General features: G+C 50.3%; 1 protein-coding gene across 3 annotated transcripts; it reads left to right on the top strand.

Moving 5' to 3' along the window:
- The first annotated feature begins 334 nt into the window (after positions 1-334).
- On the top strand, positions 335-22,747 carry GRIPAP1 (GRIP1 associated protein 1). 3 transcript variants are annotated; one of them, XM_043571462.1, is made up of 26 exons: positions 335-439; positions 2,504-2,570; positions 2,712-2,773; positions 4,535-4,561; positions 5,354-5,461; positions 8,288-8,438; positions 9,416-9,600; positions 9,796-9,843; positions 10,532-10,563; positions 10,668-10,715; positions 10,847-10,946; positions 12,473-12,550; positions 12,753-12,845; positions 13,564-13,698; positions 14,512-14,607; positions 14,865-15,077; positions 15,213-15,326; positions 16,352-16,429; positions 16,534-16,629; positions 16,754-16,810; positions 16,896-16,995; positions 18,764-18,894; positions 20,266-20,388; positions 20,519-20,612; positions 21,359-21,513; positions 22,200-22,747. In XM_043571462.1, exons 1-26 carry the CDS (start codon positions 398-400, stop codon positions 22,290-22,292), a joined length of 2,526 nt encoding a protein of 841 aa, XP_043427397.1. In that variant the 5' UTR covers positions 335-397; the 3' UTR covers positions 22,293-22,747. The 3 variants fall into 3 exon arrangements, with proteins under 3 accessions (XP_043427397.1, XP_043427398.1, XP_043427400.1); XM_043571463.1 differs by lacking the exon at positions 9,796-9,843; XM_043571465.1 differs by lacking the exon at positions 21,359-21,513.
- The last annotated feature ends 108 nt before the right edge of the window (positions 22,748-22,855 follow it).

Raw genomic sequence — 22,855 nt, 5'->3', positions numbered from 1 at the left:
GCGGGAACAAGACCAGCGCAAAGCTTCCGCTTTCATTTCTAACATCATAAGTCAACCATTCTCATTAAAGGAGTACGACGGAAGGGTGATTTTCTGTCGGCGAACATTTCCCTAGCGACGAGTCCAACCATGACACAGGGATACCACAGGGTCGCATCACAATGGGTACTTTGTGAGAGCTCAAAAGCCAGATCAGATGACCTAGTTTGTGGTAAAACATTAAATTGCAATTCACTTGACCTGTCAGTTTCATTCTCTTCTGTCTCTAAAATACTGAACTTCCGGGGTAGACTCCTCCCCCTCCATTCCTGGCCGGTGGTTTGATCCGGCCAGAATACTGACAGGAGGGACGAACTGCGTCTGCGCAGAAGGCTGTCGGGGGGGTGGGGGGAGGAACATGGCGCAAGCTCTGTCTGAGGAGGAGTTTCAGCGGATGCAGGTGCTGCTCACCGGGGAAAAGACCACCGCGTTAACCGACGGGGGGCGGGGTAGAGAGAGGTCGGGCCACCGGCTCTGAGAAGGGGTTGGTTGGGATGGACCTTGAGTCTAAGGGGTTGGTCTGGAGAAGGGAAACTGAGGCTCTGAGTGGTGAGACTGTTGGATTCCGAGATACTATTGGGCTCTGAGGGGTTGGATTCTATTAGCTTTGTGGGCGGAGGAGAGAGTCCTAGAGTAGGTGATACCTTACTCAGACCTGGAGGGGACGAGACTTTTGGGCCCGTGCGGGGGACACCATGGGTCGGTGATGATAACATTGGGTTTTGAGGGAAGGAAATCCTGAGAGGGCGAAACCATTTTGTCTGGAGAGGAAGGAAGCAGACGTTGGGCCATTTGCGTCATGGTGGGGGGAGCCCTTGAATGGGCAATACCATTACCCGGTGGAAGGTGGAAATGTTTGTGGGAGATACCACTATGCCGAGGAATTGGGGAAAGAACCCACATGCTGTCATTGTTCCTGAGAGGTGGAGATCCTGCGTGAGTGCTGGTACTGGATTCTAAGAGGTGGTGGTACCATTGGGTGATTACAGGTGATCCTATTAGGTCTGGGGTGAAGAGGACCCTGACTGGGTAATACCGTTAACTCCTGTTGGAGAGAAGACCAAAAGAGGTTAAAGAGTGTTACCTCGGACCACATGGAGGGGAAATCACTGGGCTTTAGGGAGGTACCCTAATTGGGTATCCTGACCACTTGATTCTTTCTGGGACGACTCTGAGATCGGATGAAAGGCCAGAGTAGGCCCTTGTTGAGAGAGTTCCTTACCGGGGAAGACCATTGGATTTTGTGTGGGAGGAGACTCTGAAAGGGGGAAGCCCTGAGTGGGATTCTGTGGGAGGAGAGGAAGAACTCCAAGTGAGTATAGGTAGTCCTTTGATCCTTGAATGAGAGAAACCAGTTGTCCCTGTGTGATGGAGGCTTAGAGTAAGAGGGTAAGATCACTGGACCATGAAAGGGGAAGTTAAAACTTGTAACTTGTGTGGGGAGATTCCAAGTAAGAGAACTCACTCAACTGGCCCACCCAAGGTTTTGTGGAGGAGAGACCCTGAAGGATGTAGGACCATCACATTGGATCATGACTGGGGAGTTCTTGAGGGATGTGGGGGACCCTTGGGTGAGGAAGATTGATTTCACTGGGCCATAAGTGAAGGAAAAACCATTTGGTTCTGATAGATAGGGCTTCTCCATGTGTTACAAGGGTGTACAAATTGGGTCATGACAGGTAGATCACTGGGTCTGGTAGAAGAACAGGGCCAAGCCCTCTGACCTTAAGCCGACCACCAGGGTGGGGGCTGGTGCCATGGGAGGAGGGAAAGAACTTGGTGGGGTAAGGGACAGTAGGTCTGGGAAGAACTGGCCTCAGTGCCTTACAGGGCTGTTAGGAAGGGTATGCTATTTGGAGTGGCCCATACCTCACTCTCCCTTAATTCTTGAAAGTGGTTTGGATGTGTTTTGAGAGTCTTGGGGGTAAAGAGGATCCAGGCAGCCCCCAACTTAGTGTAAGTTGGACAGGAGTATACTGGGCCCTCTTCCCTTGAAAAAGGAAGAATGCAGGCCCTTGTCCCCTATACTCAGGGGCCTCCAAGTCTGGCCAAGAGTATAGACAATACTCTTCTATGACAGAAAGAACAATGTTTAGTGTCTGATGAGGCCATTGAGGATGAGGAGGAAGAACTTTATCCTGTGGGCGTGGAGAACCATGGAACATGCATATGAGCAAGAACCTGCTGGAGCAGTGCTCTGTCATGGCCTGAGTGCTGAGTGAATTGGAAGAGGTTAGAAAGAAGAGTGATGCTGGCTGTGGTTATAAGTAGAGCTAGAGAAGGTAGGACATGGGCTGAGGGACTGGGGGCTCATTTAGGATGCAGGGTACATAGGTCTTAAGGAGTGGCTAAAGAGTCATGTGGAAGGCAGCAGGATCCGTGGGGCTCAGGGGATTGGTGCCCTCACTGTGAGAGTAGGGACACATTCCTGACCAAGTCATTTCCCTTCCCTGCCTCCCCCAAGGCTCAGCTCCTGGAACTCCGGACAAATAACTACCAGCTTTCAGATGAACTACGCAAGAATGGTGTTGGTGAGCCAAGAGGGTCTCATTAGATGGGGGTGGCTTTTGGAGATAAGAGGCCAAGGGAAAAAACCTCAGAGGCCTGGCAGGAAGACCTTTCAGCTTCCTACCACTGACTGAGGCTGAGATTCCCTGCTTTCCCCACACTAGAACTCACCAGTCTTCGACAGAAGGTCGCCTACCTGGATAAGGAATTCAACAAAGCTCAGAAGGTACCTCCCTCCACCCAATCACCCACCCATTCTTCCCTATAGCCCTCTGACTCATTCACCTAGCCAGTGAGCACCTACAGGGAACCAGACCTAATGTTACATGCTGTCATCAGTCATTCAAAAAAACTCTCACAGAAGTCTCTTTAGTTTGCTAATTTTATCTAATCCTGCTTAATTACTGATTTTTAGTTTACTCTTAATTCATTTTCAATTTCAATTACTTATTCTCATTCACTACCTTCTAACTAAATAGTCACATCCAGGGGCATCTGGCTGGCTCAGTCAGTGGAGGATGCAACTCTTAATCTCAGGGTTGTGAGTTCAAGCCCCACGTTGGGTGTAAAGATTACTTAAAAACAAAAAAATTCTTGGGCCGCCTAGGTGGCTCAGTCGATTAAGCGTTGGACTCTTGATTTTGGCTCAGGTCATGATCTCATGGTTTGTGAGGCTCTGCCCTTGGTATTCTCTCTCTGCCCCTCCCCTGCTCACACTCCCTCTCTCTTTCTCTCTTTCAAAATAAATACATTTTTAAAAATCTTTTAAAAAATAGTCACATCCATGGGTGAATCTGTTTTGAATCTGCCTTTTTAAATTGTATTTTTAAAAAAATTTTTTGAGGGGCGCCTGGGTGGCGCAGTCGGTTAAGCGTCCGACTTCAGCCAGGTCACGATCTCGCGGTCCGTGAGTTCGAGCCCCGCGTCGGGCTCTGGGCTGATGGCTCAGAGCCTGGAGCCTGTTTCTGATTCTGTGTCTCCCTCTCTCTCTGCCCCTCCCCCGTTCATGCTCTGTCTCTCTCTGTCCCAAAAATAAATAAACGTTGAAAAAAAATTAAAAATAAAAATAAAAATTTTTTTTGAGAGAGAGAGAGAGAGAGAGAGAGAGAGAGAGAGAGAGGGAAAAAGAGTGTACAAGCAGGGTAGAGGGGCAGAGGGAGAGAGAGAGAATATTAAGCAGGTTCCATGCTCAGCGCAGAGCCTGATATGGGACTTGATCCCATGAACCTGGGATCATGACCAGAGCTGAAATCAAGAGTCAGACACTTAACTGACTGAGCCATCCAGGTTCCCCCCTTGAATCTGCCTTCTATCCTCTACTCACACTCCTGCCTTGTGCTCCCACTTCCCATCCCTGTCCTGGCCCTGTTGGTAAATTGAGACTAAACCTACCTCTCAGATCATCTGAAGATGAATTGCATGTAACCTATTATGGCCCCTCAAGGCATTCAAGGCCCTCCTTTATCTCTTTCTTCCTGTCCCCATGCATAATTCAATGTTATGTGCTCTATAAATATTTGTTAGATGAAGGAATACAGAATGCGGAAAGTCTGGTAGTCCTGAAGGTGAGCTTCTCTTTGGTAGGGTGCTGATTGCCCAACCTGGCAGTGCCCTCAGCTACCCAACAAGGGAGCAGCAGTTTTCATGGTGCATGGGAGGGATCCACATAGACGTGTTTGGACTGATGTAGAAATGAAGCCATAATTTCTGACCCCAGAGACCCAGCCCATGAAGGGTTAAATACTAAAACTCATGAACAGTCTCCAGAGCTTAGAAGAAAACATGTAAACAGGATGTTGTTCACTCACTTGCTTCATCATTCCTGTGGACTACAGATTTCATTCAAGTTCTGTGGTTAAAGACACTCCCATCCCTTGAACCTGTCGTCATTACCCACCCCCTTGACACTTGCCACAATGTTTCCATACCCTAGTGAGGGAGTCCATCTCTGTTCACCTTATCTCTCTTCCCACCCCCTCACCCTTAGGCACTGAGCAAGAGCAAGAAAGCTCAGGTAAGGGGACCCATGGTGGGTGAATGTGTCTGGGAGACTGAGGGGCGATATTTCTGTATGCTGGGATCTCCTAGTACTGGCCTTTCTTTCTCTGTGTGTGCACTCACATCTGTGACTACCTCACTGTCACCTGTTTCTATGTCTGTCTTTACTTTCCTGTGTTTGTCTCACTCTGTGCTGCTTTCTGTGTCTTTCCTTCTCCCTTTCTCCCCATCCTTCTTTCTGAGTCTCTCTATGCCTCTTTTCCTGTTCCTCTCTGACTCTTGCTTCTCTCCCCATCCAACCTTCCCTTTTTCTCTCCCCCGCCTGTTCCTGTCTGCCATCATTTCTCTTCTCTCCCTTTCTTTATCTCTCCCTCTGACTCCTTGTTTCTCTCTCCCCCTGTTCCTCTATCTCTTCTTGACTCATTTCTTTCCCTGACCCCCTCTCTCTTGCCTCTGTTCTGTTCTCCCTCCTTTGATCTCTCTGTTCCTATCTTTCTTTCTGCCTTTTCTTTTTTTCTCTCCCTCTCCATCCCTATATATCCCCCTTCCCTCATCTCTCTCTACCTCCTCTCACCTATTTCTGTCTACCCCTCTCTTTCTTCCCACTCTCTCCCCTGCCATGTCCATCTTCCCTTCTCTCTACCCTTCCATGTCTGTCTCTTTCCTTCCTTTTATCTCCTGATTTCACCCATCCCATTCTCTGTACCCTATGTTCCCCCCCCCCCCATCATTTTCTCCCTGTTTCGTTGTCCTACCTCTCCATCCTTTCTGCCCTTGTTGGATACCCTGCCCTTGTCTGCCATTGCAGGAAGTCGAAGGGTTGCTAAGCGAAAATGAGATGCTGCAGGCAAAGCTGCATAGCCAAGAAGAGGATTTCCGCTTGCAGAACAGCACACTTATGGCGGAGTTCAGCAAGGTGCTGGTGCCTGGGATTGCCGAGGGGGATCCAAGGGGGGATCCGAGGGGAGGGGCCACCTGGGCTAAAGTCTGAGGGCAGCTGAAAGTGGTTGGACAGAGGCTGGCCATGGATCACTGTCCATGGTGCTGAAACACCCTTGCTATGTGCTGGGGGGCAGTGGTTTGACAAATGGGGCTGCCGACTGTGCTGCGGTTAGAAGGCTGCGAGCCCTGAGGACAGCTGGTTCCAGACCAAGGCACTCCTTTTCTTTGAGCTTCAAGTTCCCTTGTGTATATTTGACAGCTGATGCTATGAAGCTCCAGGGCATTGGAGGGTCTGGAGGGTCTTAGGTAAAGTTCTTATGCTTAGCATGAGATGGAAAGATGTTCTAGCTGCTTCCCTTTACTCTTCCTTCCCTTCATCTGACATGAGCCTGGAGTTCTAGTTCTTCTAGATAATTCGTGCTGGATTGGATCATTCTATCTCCTCACTGGTTTTAGTGTCCTGGCTGTTTCTGAATCTACTAGGGAGTTAGAGATATTATCTTTTGTTTCTTTATTTATCTTCTGTATCCATGATCAATAAGTCTCTAAAGTTTTAGTGTGTTTTGAGGAAAAAATTATCACGACAGCAAAAATGGTATTTCCAGGACTGCATGTGAGAATGTAGTACTTAAGACCTTAAATAAGAAAATACGAAAACAACCTTTAAACAGTTACAATATCGGGAGAGGTGATTTAACAAGTCTAAGTTAAGAACCATAAGGCCTAGATTAAACTCTTGGCTCTGCCTTTTACTAACTGTAATCTTGAGCAAGTCACTTGACCTGCCTGTTCCTTGGTTCCCAGATGTTTAAATTGGAAATGATAATGACAGTACCTGCTTTGCAGGGATTTTGTGAAGATTGAATGGATTAATGTCTGTACACCACTTATAACGGAGCTTTGCACATAGTATCAGCTATGTAGGTGTTAGCTACTATCTTTTTGTTATTACTGATTCATTTTTCCTCTAAAATATTTTTTGACTATTTAAAAGTTTTGAATCCATCCTGTGGCCCTGCTCTGCCTCAGGCCTTACTGCCTCTTACCTGCTTTATTCCCGCAGCCTTCTTGCTGGTCTCCTTACTTCTAGTTTGTCCTACCAGTCTGTGCCCTAGAGGTTGTCCTGACCTGCAGGCCTTACCACATCACTCCTTTAAGCAACAACTCCGAGTGGGTCCCTGACCCTGACTGTTCAGACCCCATGGTGCTCATGTAATAGCTGACCTCATCGCCTCACTTCTCACTGCATCCTGCCTCCAGCCTCAATGGTATCATGGTTCTTTTAGGATGAGGCAGGGACAGGGATTCCTCCATAAATACAGCTTGTGTTTTCCAGCACCTGTCCTGGGCTAGGCACTGGACCAGGTATAGAACCTCCTTCACACTCCCCCTCCTCCTCCTCCTGGGAACTGGAAGTGCTAACAGAGAGACCTGGATTCAAGGCCTACCTCTACCACTTATTTGCCAAGATATTTCAGCTCAATTTTTCCTTCAACAAATAGTTATTGAGCACCTCCTTCATGCTCTGTGTTCTGGACATAGTTGTGAGCAGCACAGAACAGCCCCCACTCTTAAGTAGCTTATATTCTGCTTATGGGGTGGGGAGAAAGATAAGATATTAAAAAATAATAATAGTACAGATAGCTGACAGTTACATAGTGTTTACTGTGTGCCAGGTCCTGTTTGATGTGTTTTACATTATTCACTCATTTATTCTTACAACAGGCCAATGAGATATTAGTAGTATCCCTACTAAGCACATGAGGAAAACTGAGCCCCAGAGAAGTAAAGTAATTTGTCTCAAAGTCACATAGCTAATAAATAGCAGAGTAGAAGTTCACATCCAAGCAGTCTGGTTTCAGAATCTGTGCTTGTGACCTTATGTTACAAAATAAAGTTTAATTGTTGATCACAATTTATAATCCAAAAATGTGCAGAGCTTTAGGAAATTAGCGTACTAGGTAAATTTAATTGTGATTAGTACTAGGTAAAAAAAGAAATTAACAGAGTGCTGTGACAGAGAGTATTGGGATTTCTGTGTTGGGGGATTACTACTTCAAGGAATACATCTGAACAAAGCGCTGTAGGATGCAAAGGAGCCAGTCATGTGAAGAACTGGATGAAAGGAATAGTGTTCTGGGTAGAAAGTAATTCCAGGCAAAAAAATAAAAATTCTCTGTAGGTCTCAGTATTCTCATCTGGAAATGGGGTTTTAGCGTCACTTATCAGGAATGCTCTGCAAACTGTGTTTTGGCCAGGAGTCGAGCAAGGGGCTGGCCTAGTTTTATTTGCATTGTACCTCGCTCCAAGGCCGAGCGCTGATGATGGTGGAAGGCAGGGGGAGGGGAGGTGGGTGTGGGTAGCACTGGCTTTGGAAATGCCCTGAAAGCTGTGGTGCCTAGGCTCCCAGACACAGACCCTTCACAGAAGAGGTGTGGCAGCAGGGCTATTTGTGATGTTGACATCTGGGACCAGCAACTTCCAGAGGAGCCTGAGGTCTTGGATTATGACTATGAGGTTGGGATTGGGCAAGCAGAAAAGTGTTCTTGGTATCCTCAATCCTCTGTGACTCTGCCACTTACCAGATGTGGAATTTGAGGTCATTTAACATTTGTGGCTCAGCATCCTTATCTGTGAAGTGGGGGGGGGGGTGGATAATGAGGAATGACAGCACCTACATCACAGAGATATTATGAGAATTCAGTGAACTATAAAGTACATCAGCCAAGCACCATGTATATTTCAGCAAATTTTGTTTTGATTCTCCACTTTTCTGCTCCCTCCCTCCTCCCCTGTTCAGCTCTGCAGCCAGATGGAGCAGCTGGAGCGGGAGAACCAGCAACTGAAGGATGGAGCTTCCAGGGCAGGCACTGCCCAAGCTGGGAGTCTTGTGGATGGTGAGCTGCTGAGGCTGCAGGCCGAGAACACAGCCTTGCAGAAAAATGTGGCAGGTACAAGGAGGCCCTCCTTGGAGATGCAGAGACCTTGGGGACTGAGTAGGGTGTCTTCCCCCTGGGGGCAGGGGAAAGGCTTCAGAATTAGGCTTGGCCCTGCTATGAACCAGTGTATAACTTTGGACAAGCCATTTCACCTCTCTGAGTCAAAGCTTCCTCATCTACAGAGAGCTTGTAGGGATGTACACTCCCCGGAAGATTGCAGTAGAGCTGAGCTAAGAGGTGGTAGCTTTCTTAGTTTAGTTCAGTGCCTGGTACCTAGCAAACGTTAGGTTAGCAGATTGAACATCAGAAAGGAGCTGTTTGCTAAACGGAGAAAGTGAACGAAGGAGCTTAGGGGAGATTCTGAGCCCAGATTGTCAGTGGGGTCTGGGATAAAGGCTGGTAGAGTGTGGGTCCCAACGTGGGGATGTTTGGGGGCTTGTGGCATGGTGGGTGGTAGTTTGGTGATCCGGAGGGAGACTTTGTAGAATTTGGTTGAAGATGAGGTTATAGGAGGATTCAGCTGTAAGTAGTGGGTAGAGGATGGTGGAGCCTGGGGGGTGGAGGGGTGGGGCTCAGGGAAACCGGCTTGGGCTGGTCTTATTGTAGACAGGATTTCAGTGGATGGTAGGGCTTAAAAGATTTGTGAAGGGAGGTGCCCAGATGGCTCAGTTGGCTAAGTGTCTGACTCTTGGTTCCGGCTCAGGTCATGATCTCATGGTTTGTGAGTTCGAGCCCCGAGTGGGGCTCTGTGCTGACAGCACGGAGCCTGCTTGGGATTCTCTCTCTCTCAAGATAAATAAATAAACTTGAAAAAAATATTTGTGAGAGGTGTGGATGGGGCTGAGCCTTTGTTTTGTAAGCTTTTGGTCATTTTGGGCAGGGTCTCTTCTACCTGAGGGATGCAAGGCCAATTCTCCCATCTATTTGAGGCATGGCAAGGGTCTTTGGAGACCACCTCATCCATCATATATTTCTGTTCTACCCACCAGCCCTGCAAGAGCGCTATGGGAAAGAGGCCGGGAGATCCCAAGCTGCCAGTGAGGGCCAAGGGGACCCCCCAGGGGGCCCAGCCCCTACTGTCCCAGCCCCCATGCCATTGGCAGAAGTGGAGCTGAAATGGGAAATGGAGAAGGAAGAAAAGAGATTGCTCTGGGAGCAACTGCAAGGCTTGGAGGTGAATCTGGGTCTGTTGGGGCTGGAGTGTCAGGAGGCAGGCAGGTGCCCTAGCTCAGTCTGTGGTCCCACGGAAATGTCTGTGACATCTCCATCTTGTGGGCTAATGGATTAGGAAGGCAGGAGGGTAAGGGAAGGCACAGGCCTCACCTCCCCCTTTGCTGAAGATAGCTCCCTCCCTCATCCTTCCCTGCAGAGCTCGAAGCAGGCTGAAACATCCAGACTGCAGGAGGAACTTGCTAAGGTGGGGCTGCTGAGTTTTCCCTGGACTTTGTTCCACCCCACTCCCCACCTGCCATGCTTCCCCTGGCAGGGCAGGAGGAGCGGAGTGCCCCCCTCAAAGCCTCAATGTCACCATCTGTGAAATGAGAGACTCACATTTATGTCTCAGAGTTGCATTCAATATGGAATAGGCTAATGTGCTTCCTCTGTCTTGTGGCTGGCAGGCCACATCTTTCTCTTATGTGTCCTCTCAGTTCTGCTTGTTCATCCATCCATCCATCCATCCATCCATTGTGTAGACTGCTGGCTCTTATCTTAGGAGCTGGAGACCCAGTGATGAGGCAGGCAATCATGATCTTGCCTTCCAGGCCTCCTCCCCTAGCCATTCTATGATGTGGCTGTCAAGCAATATGTTGGGGGCATAAATGCTGGCCTTTGGAGCCTGAGGGAGCTGGGTTGAGGTCATGTTGTTTCTCCTGACCACCTGGGCAACCAAATTACTTAACTCTTCTGAGACTCAGTTTCCCCATTTGTAAAACCAGTAGTACTCACTTCTCAGGACTGCTCTGAGGATCCCATGAGATAACATAAGTAAATTCCAGCTCCCAAAAAGGACTTAGTAAGAAGTGTCTATAAATATTAAATTTATTTTTTTGTCTTTATTAATATGCAATCATTTGTCTGCACCCCCCTCCCTCACCCCACCCCAGCTCTCTGAGAAACTGAAAAAGAAGCAAGAAAGGTAAATTTCTTTTTTTTCCCAAGGTGGGGAAATGAATTTTGAGGGACTGGAGAGGGGACTGACTTGTGGAACTGACCCATCTATGTCTGTCTTTCTGTGCCCAGTTTTTGCCGTCTGCAGACAGAAAAGGAGACACTATTCAATGATAGCCGGTAACTACCAGGGGTGGGTGTATTGGTGGACAATAGGGACAGTACCCAGCAGAATTGCCTGAAGACCACAAGGGCAGAGGTGGGAGACGGGTCCTGAGGCCATGGTCCACGTGCCCCCCCATCGCCCCCAGGAATAAGATTGAGGAGTTACAGCAGCGGAAAGAAGCGGATCTCAAAGCTCAGTTGGCTCGCACTCAGAAGCTGCAGCAGGAACTTGAGGCTGCCAATCAGGTGAGGGGCTGGATTCTGGGATTGCTGGGATAGAGACCAGGGCTGGGAGTCCAGGGAACCCTGAGGTCTATAGAGACTGGCTGGGGAGGCTAATAGTTCTTGTGTTGGAAATATAGGGACTGGATGGGTACTGGACCCCCTTGGAGCTAAGACAGTGGGAATTAGGGAGCCCCGAGAGTCCTAGGAATTGGCCTGAGTATGCATGAATCAAAGATCTCAGGGGGCTGAGGACTTGGGAGCTGTGTGCCACAAGGTTGGATGAATCTCAAACTCTGGGAGTTTAGAGATAGGAGTCTAGAGTCACTGGGGGCTGGGAGCGAGAGCTGGAGTGAGCCTGAACTCCCTGGAGGTTTGGTGATTTTGAGACTTTTGGGGACTGCATAGATATAAGACTTTCTTTTTTTTTTAATTAGTTAATTTATTTTGGGGGGGGAGGGGCAGAGGGGGGAGAGGGCATCCCAAGCAGGCTCCACATTGTCAGTACACAGAGCCTGATGTGGGGCTCAAACTCATGAACTGTGAGATCATGATCTAAGCCAAAATCAAGAGTCAGTCACTTAACCAACTGAGCCACCCAGGGGCACCCTCTAGATACAAGACTTTCAAGGGTTTAAGACAGGTGCGCCTGGAGGCTGAGTGTGTTTGAGGCCCTCAGGGTATGGGGGCTGGTTTGGGGAGCTGAGACAATTAATAAGTTGGATTACTTAGGCTAAGTGGTTCTGAGACCTCTGGAGGCTGTGAATAAAAACAAAGCAAAACAAAACAAAACAAAACAAAAACTGGTTAGTTGAAGACATCCAGAGACTGGAGCAAAAGTCTGAGAGTTAGAGGCTAGGGGACTTTAAAGCCTCCAGGCTTCCCCCTAGAGCAGGTGAGTCTGAGATCCCTTGGATTAGGGATATTGTGGTTTGGGGGTCTAAGGTTGGCGACAGAAGTCTGGGTAAAGCTGGGTCTTCAGTTACTTAGGTCTGAAGATCCCCAGAGACTGGGGATAGGAGTGGCAGGTGGAGGGGGGGGTAGTCAGTCAGATATCACCAGGAGCTGGAATCTAGGAGACTGTAGGGGTTTGAGACCTCTAAGGTTTGGAACTATGAGTTTGGGTGGACCCTAAGACTCTCGGGAGCTAGCGACATAGACTGAGTGTGCCTGAAACCCATGGGAATTGGGGTCAGGAGTCTGAGTGACACTGTAGTCCCTGAGGGCTAAGTGTGTCTGAGAATCCTGGGGCCTCCAAGCTAGCATCTGGGTGAGTGTGAGACCTCTTTTGGATGGGAGTGGAGTGAGTTTGAAATCCTTAAAAACCTAGATGTTTTCTGAGATTCTTGGAGTTAGCATATGGGGTCTGAGGCCCCTGGGGGTAATGACCTAGAATTTGGGTGAGTCTGAGTCTGATGGCTGGGTAGTCCAAGGCCCTCAAGTGCTGGGAACATTCTGCTGGGGGGTCAGAGAGGGATCCTGTATGGTTATATGTACCCCAAAAGGGAGACTGAGGTCTAGAATGGGCTCCCCTGATCTGGTCCCTACAGAGCTTGGCGGAACTAAGAGATCAACGGCAAGGGGAGCGCCTGGAGCATGCAGCAGCTCTGCGAGCCCTACAAGATCAGGTACATGGTAATGGGAAGCTTCTGGGAGGTAAGGGGATGAGTAGAGGGCAGCCTCAGCAGGTATCGTACAGGCAGGCAAGGCCCCAGGGGTCCTGTCTCCCCTAGCCGTGGGTGCGCACCCGTGTGTTTTCTTTCTTGGCTGTGGGTAGGTCCTGTCCCCCTGTTCTGGACCCACTCTCACCTATTGTGGGGGTGGGGCCAGGTGTCCATCCAGAGTGCAGACGCACAGGAACAAGTGGAAGGACTTTTGGCTGAGAACAATGCCTTGAGGACTAGCCTGGCAGCCCTGGAGCAGGTACAGGATACCCGGGAGCCCTCGCTCATCCCTCCCCAGTTTCCCGTCTCCTTCTGCTTCTGATCCACATCAGGGCAGAGCAGTCTGGACCTCCTGCTGTTGTCCTGCCTCTGTTTCTGTTTGATTCTCAGCCTCTCCTCTCTGATGGCTTCCACCCTTCTCTCTGGCCATCCATCCCTGCTTCTCTTGCATTTTCTAGTTTCTCTCCAGTGAAGTACAAGAAGTGTACCAATCGTGGTGTACACTCAGTGAATCATGTCTGTCTGTCTGTCTCCATGGGGCCACCACCCAGATCAAGATGTAAAGCATTTTCAGCACCTTGGAAAGTCCCTTTTACCCCTTCCCAATCAGTACTTCCCCAGAAATAACCACTCCTCCGACCTCTAGTGACATAGATTAGTTTTACTTGTTCATTAGCTTCATGTAGTGGAATCAGACACCCATTTTTGTGCCTGGCTTCTTTCCTGTGAGGCTCATCCATACGTAGCATTGGTCTGTTCTTTTATCTCTGTTTACTATTCCACTGTATGACCATACTACATTCATCCATTCCCCTGTTGATCTCTTTATCTCATTCGTTTTTCCTTTGAAATTCTCTTACTCTCCTGGCTCTCTTTCCACCTCTCTCCTTGTCTGCCCAGAACTGGGAAGCTCACACCCTATGGCTGGCCCCTGGGGCCCTTTTCCCTCCAATTCCCATCACCTCCGTTTATTTCAGATCCAAACAGCAAAGACCCAAGAACTCAATATGCTCCGAGAAGAGAATACTGGGCTGGCAGCTGAATTGCGGCAGCGGCAGACTGAGTATGAAGACCTCATGGGGCAGAAAGATGACCTCAACTCACAGCTGCAGGTGATATCTCTGGCTATGACCTGTCTTCTCCCGGTTACCTAGTGCTGGCTCCATGGAGTCCTACATGAGGTGCAGGGAGAAGACTATGGAGTCAGGAGGACCCAGGTTCCAGTCTGGTTTCCTGACTTATTAGCACCTTGTGTCCTAGGTCCTTGTGACCAGGTTGTCTTCCTTCGCTGAGACTGAACCTCTTCAGTTAGACAGGATAGCCATTTTGAGTCTATAGTAGAAACCAGAACCATAGTGGATTAAATAAGATAGAAGCTTCGTTCTCTCTCACGTAAGAATCCAGGTGGGCTGTCTAGGGATGGAACAATGGCTTTGCAATTACCAGTGACCCAGATTCCTTCCACATTGCAGTTCTGCCACCTCCAACATAAGACTTCTATCTTGGCAGCCAAGATGCTTGCTCAGGCTCCCCTACCATCATGTTTGTATTCTGTCTGGAAGGAAGGAGGAAAAAGGGAAGGGCCCAGCATGCCCCTTTCCTTTATGAGTATAACCTGAGTTACACTCACTACTTCTTCATACAGAAATTAATCATAGGGCCACACCTAACTGAGAGGGAGGCAGGGAAAAATCAGTTCGACAACCATGTGTCCAACTACAAAATCTATTGCTAGGGACAGAGGGGAGGACACATAGAACACTGGGGAGCTGCTGCCAGTCTCTGCCATGGTTCTCATCTAGAAATGTAGAGAATAGCACCAACTTTACCAGGGTTAGGGGAGACCGGTCTACCAGAAGCGTCCTGGGTGACCATCACCTCCCGGAGGTTCTTTATGAAACTCATCTCCTTTGTCCCCTCATTAGGAGTCATTACGTGCCAATAGTCGGCTCCTGGAACAACTTCAAGAAATCGGGCAGGAGAAGGAGCAATTGACCCAGGAACTACAGGAGGCTCGGAAGGTGGGCAGCTCTGGAAGCCCAGAGGCTGCAAGGGGAGGGATTGGCCCTGGTCTGTAGGGAGGGAGCAGGTGATGTGGGCAAACGCATGGCAACAGGAAAGGATGGAAAGTGACCAGTTCCATGAGGATAGACGAGTGACTTCGCTGGTTCTGTGGGAATGGGGAGGAGGCAGAATTGGGCTTGTTCCTTGGGGAGAAGGTGGTAGGCCGTGTCTGGCGTTGAGAGAGGAGATTGACTGGCATGCTCCTGCCCCCCAGAGTGCCGAAAAGCGGAAGGCCATGCTGGATGAGCTGGCAATGGAGACCCTGCAGGAGAAGTCCCAGCACAAGGAAGAGCTGGGAGTGGTCCGACTGCGGCATGAGAAGGAAGTGCTGGGGGTGCGTGCCCGCTACGAGCGGGAGCTCCGAGAGCTGCACGAAGACAAGAAGCGGCAGGAGGAGGATCTCCGTGGGCAGATCCGTGAGGAGAAGGTGGGTGGGTGGATGGCGATATCTTTCTGTCTCTAAAAGTGGGAGAGCACAGCATCACCCGTGGGCCAGGGAATGGTGTGGGTGAGGTGTCCGCTCCTCCGCCTGCCCCATCCATGACGGTCTCCCCTCTCCCAGGCCCGAACACGGGAGCTGGAGAATCTCCAGCAAACGGTGGAAGAACTTCAAGCTCAGGTACACTCCATGGATGGAGCCAAAGGCTGGTTTGAACGGCGCTTGAAGGAGGCCGAGGTGAGTTGGTGCCTGATGAGGCACAGAGGCTACTGGGGCACATCCATGCCAAACCAGGGGACTGGGAGCAGTCAGGCCCTGGAATTTCCTAAGATACTCTGGACTTGGACATCCCTGCAGCCCCACCAGCTCCACGGCAGCCATCCAGAGGGGAGTCAGGGGATGGCCATCAGTAAGGCAGGATGTCAGATATGCAAATTTGAAAAGGCATCTCTTCCTTCTGAACCTGTTTCTGTCAGGAAATTATTGTAATATACTGTTTGTGTTTATAACATCTGTTTATTCTTTTATTTTTATTTTATTTTTTAAATTATTATTTTTTTATTTTTGAGAGAGGGAGAGAACATGAGTGAGCGAGGGGCAGAGAGAGAGGAAAAGAGAGAATCTTGAAGCAGGGGCTTGAGCTCACCCAATGCGGGGCTTGAACTCAAGAGCCGTGAGACCGTGACCTGAGCCAAAGCCAGATGCTTAACCAACAGCCACCCAGGCGCCCCTGTAATAATATACTGATTTTGTTCAAACAAGGATTTTTACTGCCACTTTTTTTGAAGACTCATAATAATACCTCAGAGGAAGTGTCACGTAGTAGTGAAGAGCACAGACACTGGAAGTAGTCATTTGCATGAGTTTCCATCCTGACTGGGCCCCTTGCTAATTCTGGGCAAGTTACCTGACCTGTGGCCTGTTCTCTTCACCCGTAAAAAAGGGATAATAATAATACCTGTCATCTAGGTATTATGGGAGGATTGTATAAAATGAGTCAATATATGTCAAATCCCTACAACATTCCTGGCGTGCAGTAAGTGCTGTGTTATATTTTGTTAAATAGAATAAACTGCAGATGTCAGTCTGTGATGCAAACAGCACAGCCCTGGATGTGACACTTCTGTGTACTGCCTAAGGGCACACAGTGTTCCCTGCAGGAGTATCTCCTACATGCCCGCAGGCCCCTGCCGCCATCACATCCCTCACTGGGCGTGACGTCCTCTGGGAGGCCATGGCCAGACCCACCACTTGTCTCATAGGAATCTCTGCAGCAGCAGCAGCAAGAGCAGGAGGAAGCCCTCAAGCGATGTCGGGAGCAGCACGCTGATGAGCTGAAGGTGCCCCCCTGCATGATGGCATCCTTCTCTCCCGGGAGGGCCAGGCCCTAGAGGGAGGACAGAAGTTGCCCAAGTAGGGGCCTGAGCTGCCCTCTGGTTTGCAGAGCAAGGAAGAGGAGCTACAGGGTGTGCAGGATCAGCTCCAGCAGGCCCAGGAGGAGCGGGACTGCCACCTGAAGACCATCAGCAACCTGAAACAGGTCACTTGTCCCTCCGCCAGTCCAGATACAGCCTGGGCCTCAGCACATAGTAACAGGGCAGGGAGGGAACGCACTGCACATGGCCGTTGTGGCAGCCACCAGCCACACCTTCTCTATCCCACAGGAAGTGAAGGACACAGTGGATGGGCAGCGAATCCTGGAGAAGAAGGGCAGTGCTGCGGTATGATGGGGAGGTGTCCAAGCACGGCCCCCCACCTCTGGGTCCACTGGGCCTCAGCCCTCCCCTTTCCCCCTGTTCCCCACAGCTCAAGGACCTCAAGCGCCAGCTGCACCTGGAGCGGAAACGGGCTGATAAGCTGCAGGAGCGACTGCAGGACATCCTTACCAACAGCAAGAGCCGCTCTGGTGAGGGACCAAATGGCAGGGGGGGCTGGGGTGCAGGGGAGGAGGCCAGGCTGGGGCCCAAAGGCCAGAGGTATTTCCTGTACCTCATTCCACTGGGCTGTCCTGCGCTTTCTGTCCCTCTTGAACTTGGTGCATCTGTCTGGCTCTCCTCTGTTTCTCCTGCTCTCTGCATTACCTCTTTCTTTTTCATTTTTTAAAAAATTTTTTATGTGTGTTTATTTATTTTGAGAGAGACAGAGACAGCGTGAGCTGGGGAGGGGCAGAGGGAGAGGGAGAGGGAGAGAATCCCAAGCAGGCTCCACACCATCAGCACAGAGCCTGATGTGGGGCTGGAACTCACAAAACCATGACATCACGACCTGAGCCAAAACCAAGAGTCGAATGCTTAACTTGACTGAGCCCCCCCGGGCGCCCCTCTGCATTACCTCTTTCTGTGTCTCTCCTCTGTTTTGGTCTCTCTGTGCCGCCTTGTGCCATCTCTCTGTCTCTCCTTTTCTCTCTCTCCCTGCTTTCTTTCTCTCTGCTCTCTTTTCCCCTTGCTGCTTTTTCCTTCTCTGTCTCTATCTTCCCTCTCTCTCTCTTCTCTGTCTTTGTCTCTGTCTCTGGATCCCCCCAACTCATACATATTCCCACACCTCACCTGGTGTCTCTAAATTTCTTGTAGCCATTCTCTCATTCTATGAATAGGGACTGAGCCCCCGTGCTCACATCCAGGGTCTTTGATAGGAAACCCCCCGAAACTCTGTCCTCAGGGAGCTCCCGGTTGAGCTAGAGAGACACACAGCAGTGCAGCATTATCACCACGCAGCTAAAATCCATGTTATTTCTCCCGCTTAGGGCAGAAGATACAACAAAAACCCTTGAGTTGCTTTGGACTTTATTTTTTAAGAAGGAAATGGCCTATAAATACACTTAAATAAATAGATAAGACACAGTGATGATAGCTCTGGTGCATCTCCCACATCACAGGCTCAGAGAAAATTGCTCCCCTGTCCCCCTGCAGCCATCGGCTCCTGCTGGAGACCCTCGGAGTGGGATGACAGCCCCCTTCCCTGATACCCAGAAGCAGCTGCAAGAGTAGAGGCCCGAGCTCGGTGACCCTGTTTTAAGTGACATGGCAAAAATGGATGTATCGCTCACCCTATCTGTGTCTCTCAGAGACACTGGGTCTCCTGAAGTGACCTCTCTTTGTAAAGGAGTTTTGTTTCTGTTTTGCTAACCGATCAGTGTATGAATCAACAAGCAGATTCCAGTGACTTGCCATACATCGTCCTTGTCCATTAGATGAAATCCGGATTTAGGTTCATGGCTACATGTCCGTCTCTTTTTTTTTTTCCCCCTCTGGTCTCTGCTCTGACCCATGTCTCTATTTGCCTCTCATCTGCTGTGGCTTACTGTCTCTCTTGGATTTCCCCTCTGCGTGTGGGTGTGCCCCTGTGCTCTCTCCAACTGTCGGTCTTCCTTTCTGCATAACCTACGTCTGAGTGAGTGCATATGGCCCTTTATGCCCGTACGGGTCCACATTGCCAACTTTCTCCCAGCTGCTTCACCTTTGTTTCTCTTCTGGCGTGTGTGTTTGCCTGGAGAGGCAGCCACTTTCTCTGTTTCTGCCTCTCCCTGTCGTACTGTCTGCTTCCACCTTGCCTCTGCCCGAGTGTCACATCGCCTCCGTCCATCTCCATCAAATCTATTTCTGCCTCTTCCTGCCAGTCGCTGCCCTGGGACCCTGGGGGATTGGGGCTCAGGTTTCTCATCTCTCTCTGCCCAGGCCTCGAGGAGCTGGTTCTGTCAGAGATGAACTCACCAAGCCGGACCCAGACTGGAGACAGCAGTAGTGTCTCCTCCTTCAGCTACCGGGAGATCTTGCGGGAGAAGGAAAGCTCGACTGTTCCTGCCAGGGTAAGGGGCTAGGAAGAGTCGACAGCCCAGCCTCTCCTACCCAGATTCTGGGGGTCCACCTTTTCTCCTCCCCTGCAAACATCTACTGCTCTAGGCCCAGCACACACATTTTCCTGTCAACTGTTGTCCATGCTTGCCAACTTGGATTCAGATTGCCAAATCAGGGATGGGCAAGTTATTCTCTCTGACCTTCTGTTCCCTCATCTGTGAACTAATTCCACCTTTCCTGGTGTCATAAAATATGTAGCTCATAGAAGGTGCATCATCTCTATTGGAGGTCCTTTTTTCCAACTCATAATTATCACTTGTGACTGTCGTCTATAATGTCAGCTTCCTGGGCTGGCCACTTTTCTTTGGAAATGATTTGTTATCAATCTGTAAGTAGTATGTGTGCTGTATAGAAAGATTTGAAAAGCACCCACAAGCAAAGACTTTTAAATCCAAAGAAACCACATCTTCACCATCCAGAGATCCAGAGATCACCACTATAAAGCCTTGGTTCACACCCTTCTAGATCTTGCTCTTTTTTTTTTTTTTTTAATGTTTGGTTTTTTTTGAGAGAGAGACAGAAAGTGAGCCCCGGAGGGGCGGAGAGAGAGGGAGACACAGAATCTGAAGTAAGTTCCAGTCTCTGAGCTGTCAGCACAGAGCCTGATGTGGGGCTCGAACCCACAAACTGCGAGACCATGACCTGAGCTGAAGTCAGATGCTTAACTGACTGAGCCACCTAGGTCCCTTGAATCTTGGTCTTTCTTGAACCTAAATGAGATCATAAGTAACCCATTTTTGTTCAGCTGATCTTTACCCTCCCAGTTTTGTAAATTTTCATCTCATCTGGTACTTTAGCCTTAATCACATCTCTCTGGTTGGCCCCAAAATGTCCTTGATTGCTGGTTTTGCGAAAACTGGCATTCAGTTTCAGGGCTCATGTCACATCTGGCTGCTTTATGTCCGTTAAGTGTCTTGAGTCTAGTGTGGTCCCCCCCTTTTTTTTTTCATGGCACCAACCCACAGAGGAAACCACCCAGTTAACCTGCAGAAAGCATCCCACCTTTTTGGTTTTCCTGCTGGCTTCCTAGTGGTGTCATATTTCTTGTTCCTCTGTCCCCTAGTTTTCCTGTCAACTGGAAATGAGATCTCATTTGTTATAGGCCCTTTGTTCATCTTCTCAGGAAGGAAATGACTTGGTGGCTCCTATGTCCCTCTTTAGGCAAAGGGAGACCCAGAGCCTTCGCAGGTGCTGAGACTTGTCTATAGCCCCCGTCACAGAGCCCATCCTCATCCCCCTGGCTCCCTCCCAGCCCCTGATCCTATCTGGGGCAGGTGGCAGCGCTGAGACAGGGCTGGCCTCTCCCCTCCTCTTCCCTGCAGTCCTTATCCAGCAGCCCTCAGGCCCAGCCTCCGCGGCCAGCAGAGCTGTCAGACGAGGAAGTGGCCGAGCTCTTTCAGCGCCTGGCAGAGACACAGCAGGAGAAATGGATGCTGGAGGAGAAGGTGCTGCCTGCCTGCCTATCCCCACTTGGCACTCCCTTGGAGAGGAGGCTGGGGCGTTGTGTGTGTGTGTGGCGGGGGGCTGCCTGGCTGGGCCCCTTATTGTGCATGAACATGCTGGGCCACCCTGCAGGTGAAGCACCTGGAGGTGAGCAGCGCCTCCATGGCAGAGGACCTTTGCCGGAAGAGTGCCATCATTGAGACCTACGTCATGGACAGCCGGATCGGTCAGTGCTCCATCCCTAGCCTCACCCACCATCCAGGCTCTGACCTGCCCCCTCCTGCCCCACTGTTTCCTCTCGTCTTGCAACTCAGCAGAGTTACTGACAAGGACCACAGCTGCCAGAGGGGAGAGCAGGCCAGGCCCATCACTGTGTCTGTCTTTCACCTCGGCTCTTCCCTTCTGCCAGGGTCTCTCCTTTCCCCAGTGTGTCTCTCTGTCCTTCTCTCTTCCCCCCACCCCTTCTATCTGCCCTGCCTCCTCATCTTGTCTCACTGCTCCTGCTACCTGTCTGTCCTGTGCCTCCTCTGGACGTTTTCATCCTCTGCATGTATACCCCTTTGGGGCTCCTTATCTGTTCTTCTCCCCTCTCCCACTTTCTCTCCTCTTTTGCCCCCCTCTCCCATCTTGGTTTCTTTTGCTCCTTTCTTTCACACCTTCTCCAATCCCTGTTTTCCCCGTATCGATCAGAATAACATGGACTGATATGTGCTGAGAGCTGACTGTGTGCTCTGCGCTTTGCGTGCAGCTACTTTTCCAGCTCCACGAATTGTTTATTAGCCCCATTTCTCAGAGCTGCACAGATAGTAAGTGACAGCCAGGTTTCACATGGCAAGGCCTCTGCCCCCTGCATCACATGGCTTCTCCCCCCACTTTTCGCCCCCCCTCTCTGTTTCCCTCTCTTCTGCCCCATCTCTGTCATCTCTCCTCCGGCTCTGCCGAAGGGGTTGTTCTCAGCCTGGCCCCTTGCAGATGTGTCTGTGGCAGCAGGCCACACAGACCGCAGCGGGCTGGGCAGCGTTTTGAGAGACCTAGTGAAGCCAGGCGACGAGAACCTTCGGGAGATGAACAAGAAGCTACAGAACATGCTGGAAGAGCAGCTCACCAAGAATATGCACTTGCACAAGGCGAGTGTGGCCTACCAGCCTACCCATCTGTCCATCTAGCCACCTCCTCCCTCCACACCCACCTGATCCCCCCACCACACAGCCCCCAGGTCATATGCCCCCTACCCATCTAATCATCTGCCACATGTCTTTCCACCCATTTCCTGACATACCCCTCTCTCCCTCTTACCTACTCATCAGTAGCCCCTTGTCTTACCTTTTACCCACCTGCCCAGCAACCTGCCAACCTGCCTACCTGTTGTTGCCCACCTGTTTGGCTACCATGGATCCCCCATGCATCCACCCACACGTCTACTTGCTCATCCTGCCCCCCAGATATTCCCCCTTTTCTGGGAGAGTCAGAAATTATGCAGACCCAGCCCCTGCCTCTGAGAAGTGAGCTCACCATTTAGTGGAAAAGATGGTCGTGAGGTGAGGGTTGTATCCTCCAGCCCTCACCATGCACAGCTGGTGATCCATGCCTATATCCATATCCCTGGGAGGCTCCCCCCCCCTCCCCCCCACACTTATCTTTTCCAAGCCCAGCCCACTGCTGGGGTTCTGTGAGCCTCTCAAAATACCTTCCTGTGCCAGGCTAGACATAGCTGGGCATTGATTAATGAGGTGAGATGGATGACACCCCAAGCTTGGTGAGGGAGCTTCCCCTGCTGCTTCCTCTGGCCCCTGATGGCTCGTTTGTTTCTTAGGACATCGAAGTTCTCTCCCAGGAAATTGTGCGGCTCAGCAAGGAGTGCGTGGGGTCCCCTGACCCAGACGTAGAACCTCGAGAAGCCAGCTAAAGACCTGCGAGCTGCACCTACTCCTTCCCCTCCCCACCCACCAGGAAACCATTCCCTTGGGCTGCGGTGGGAAAATGGGACCGCCAAAATCAAATAGGTTGGGAGACTGGACATTAAAGGGGTTGGAGGCCTGATGGCTGGTGTTAATGACCCTGTTTTAGGGCAGAAGCCCCTGGGGAGTGGGGATCCTGAGGGGAGGGTCAGGGATTTCTCCTCCTTCTTGGCCCTGGCTCCCAGGGGCCTTTGCCTTCATCTCTGCATGAGCTCTCCCTCCCCAGAGACCAACTCTTTTTTATTTTATTTTATTTTTTAATTTATGTCTGGAAGCCTGGCTACTCTGCATTTGGGATTGGGGATGTTGGGTGGGGCACGGTCCATGTTCAGCGTTCTAGCAACGTGTGTGTGTGTGTAAAGGCTGCAGCCAAAATACCATCTGGCCAGATGGGCCCACCCACTGACTGTCTACTCTCATTCTTTCCAACCAGGAGGGATGTGCTGGTGATGGGGAGGTCACACCATTGGAATGGGAAGGGAGGTCTCTGGTGGCATGAGGAGGGTGGTCT

The sequence above is a fragment of the Prionailurus bengalensis genome, chromosome X (assembly GCF_016509475.1).
Source record: "Prionailurus bengalensis isolate Pbe53 chromosome X, Fcat_Pben_1.1_paternal_pri, whole genome shotgun sequence".
NCBI lineage: Eukaryota > Metazoa > Chordata > Mammalia > Carnivora > Felidae > Prionailurus > Prionailurus bengalensis.
This window is presented reverse-complemented; position numbering and strand designations above follow the sequence as displayed.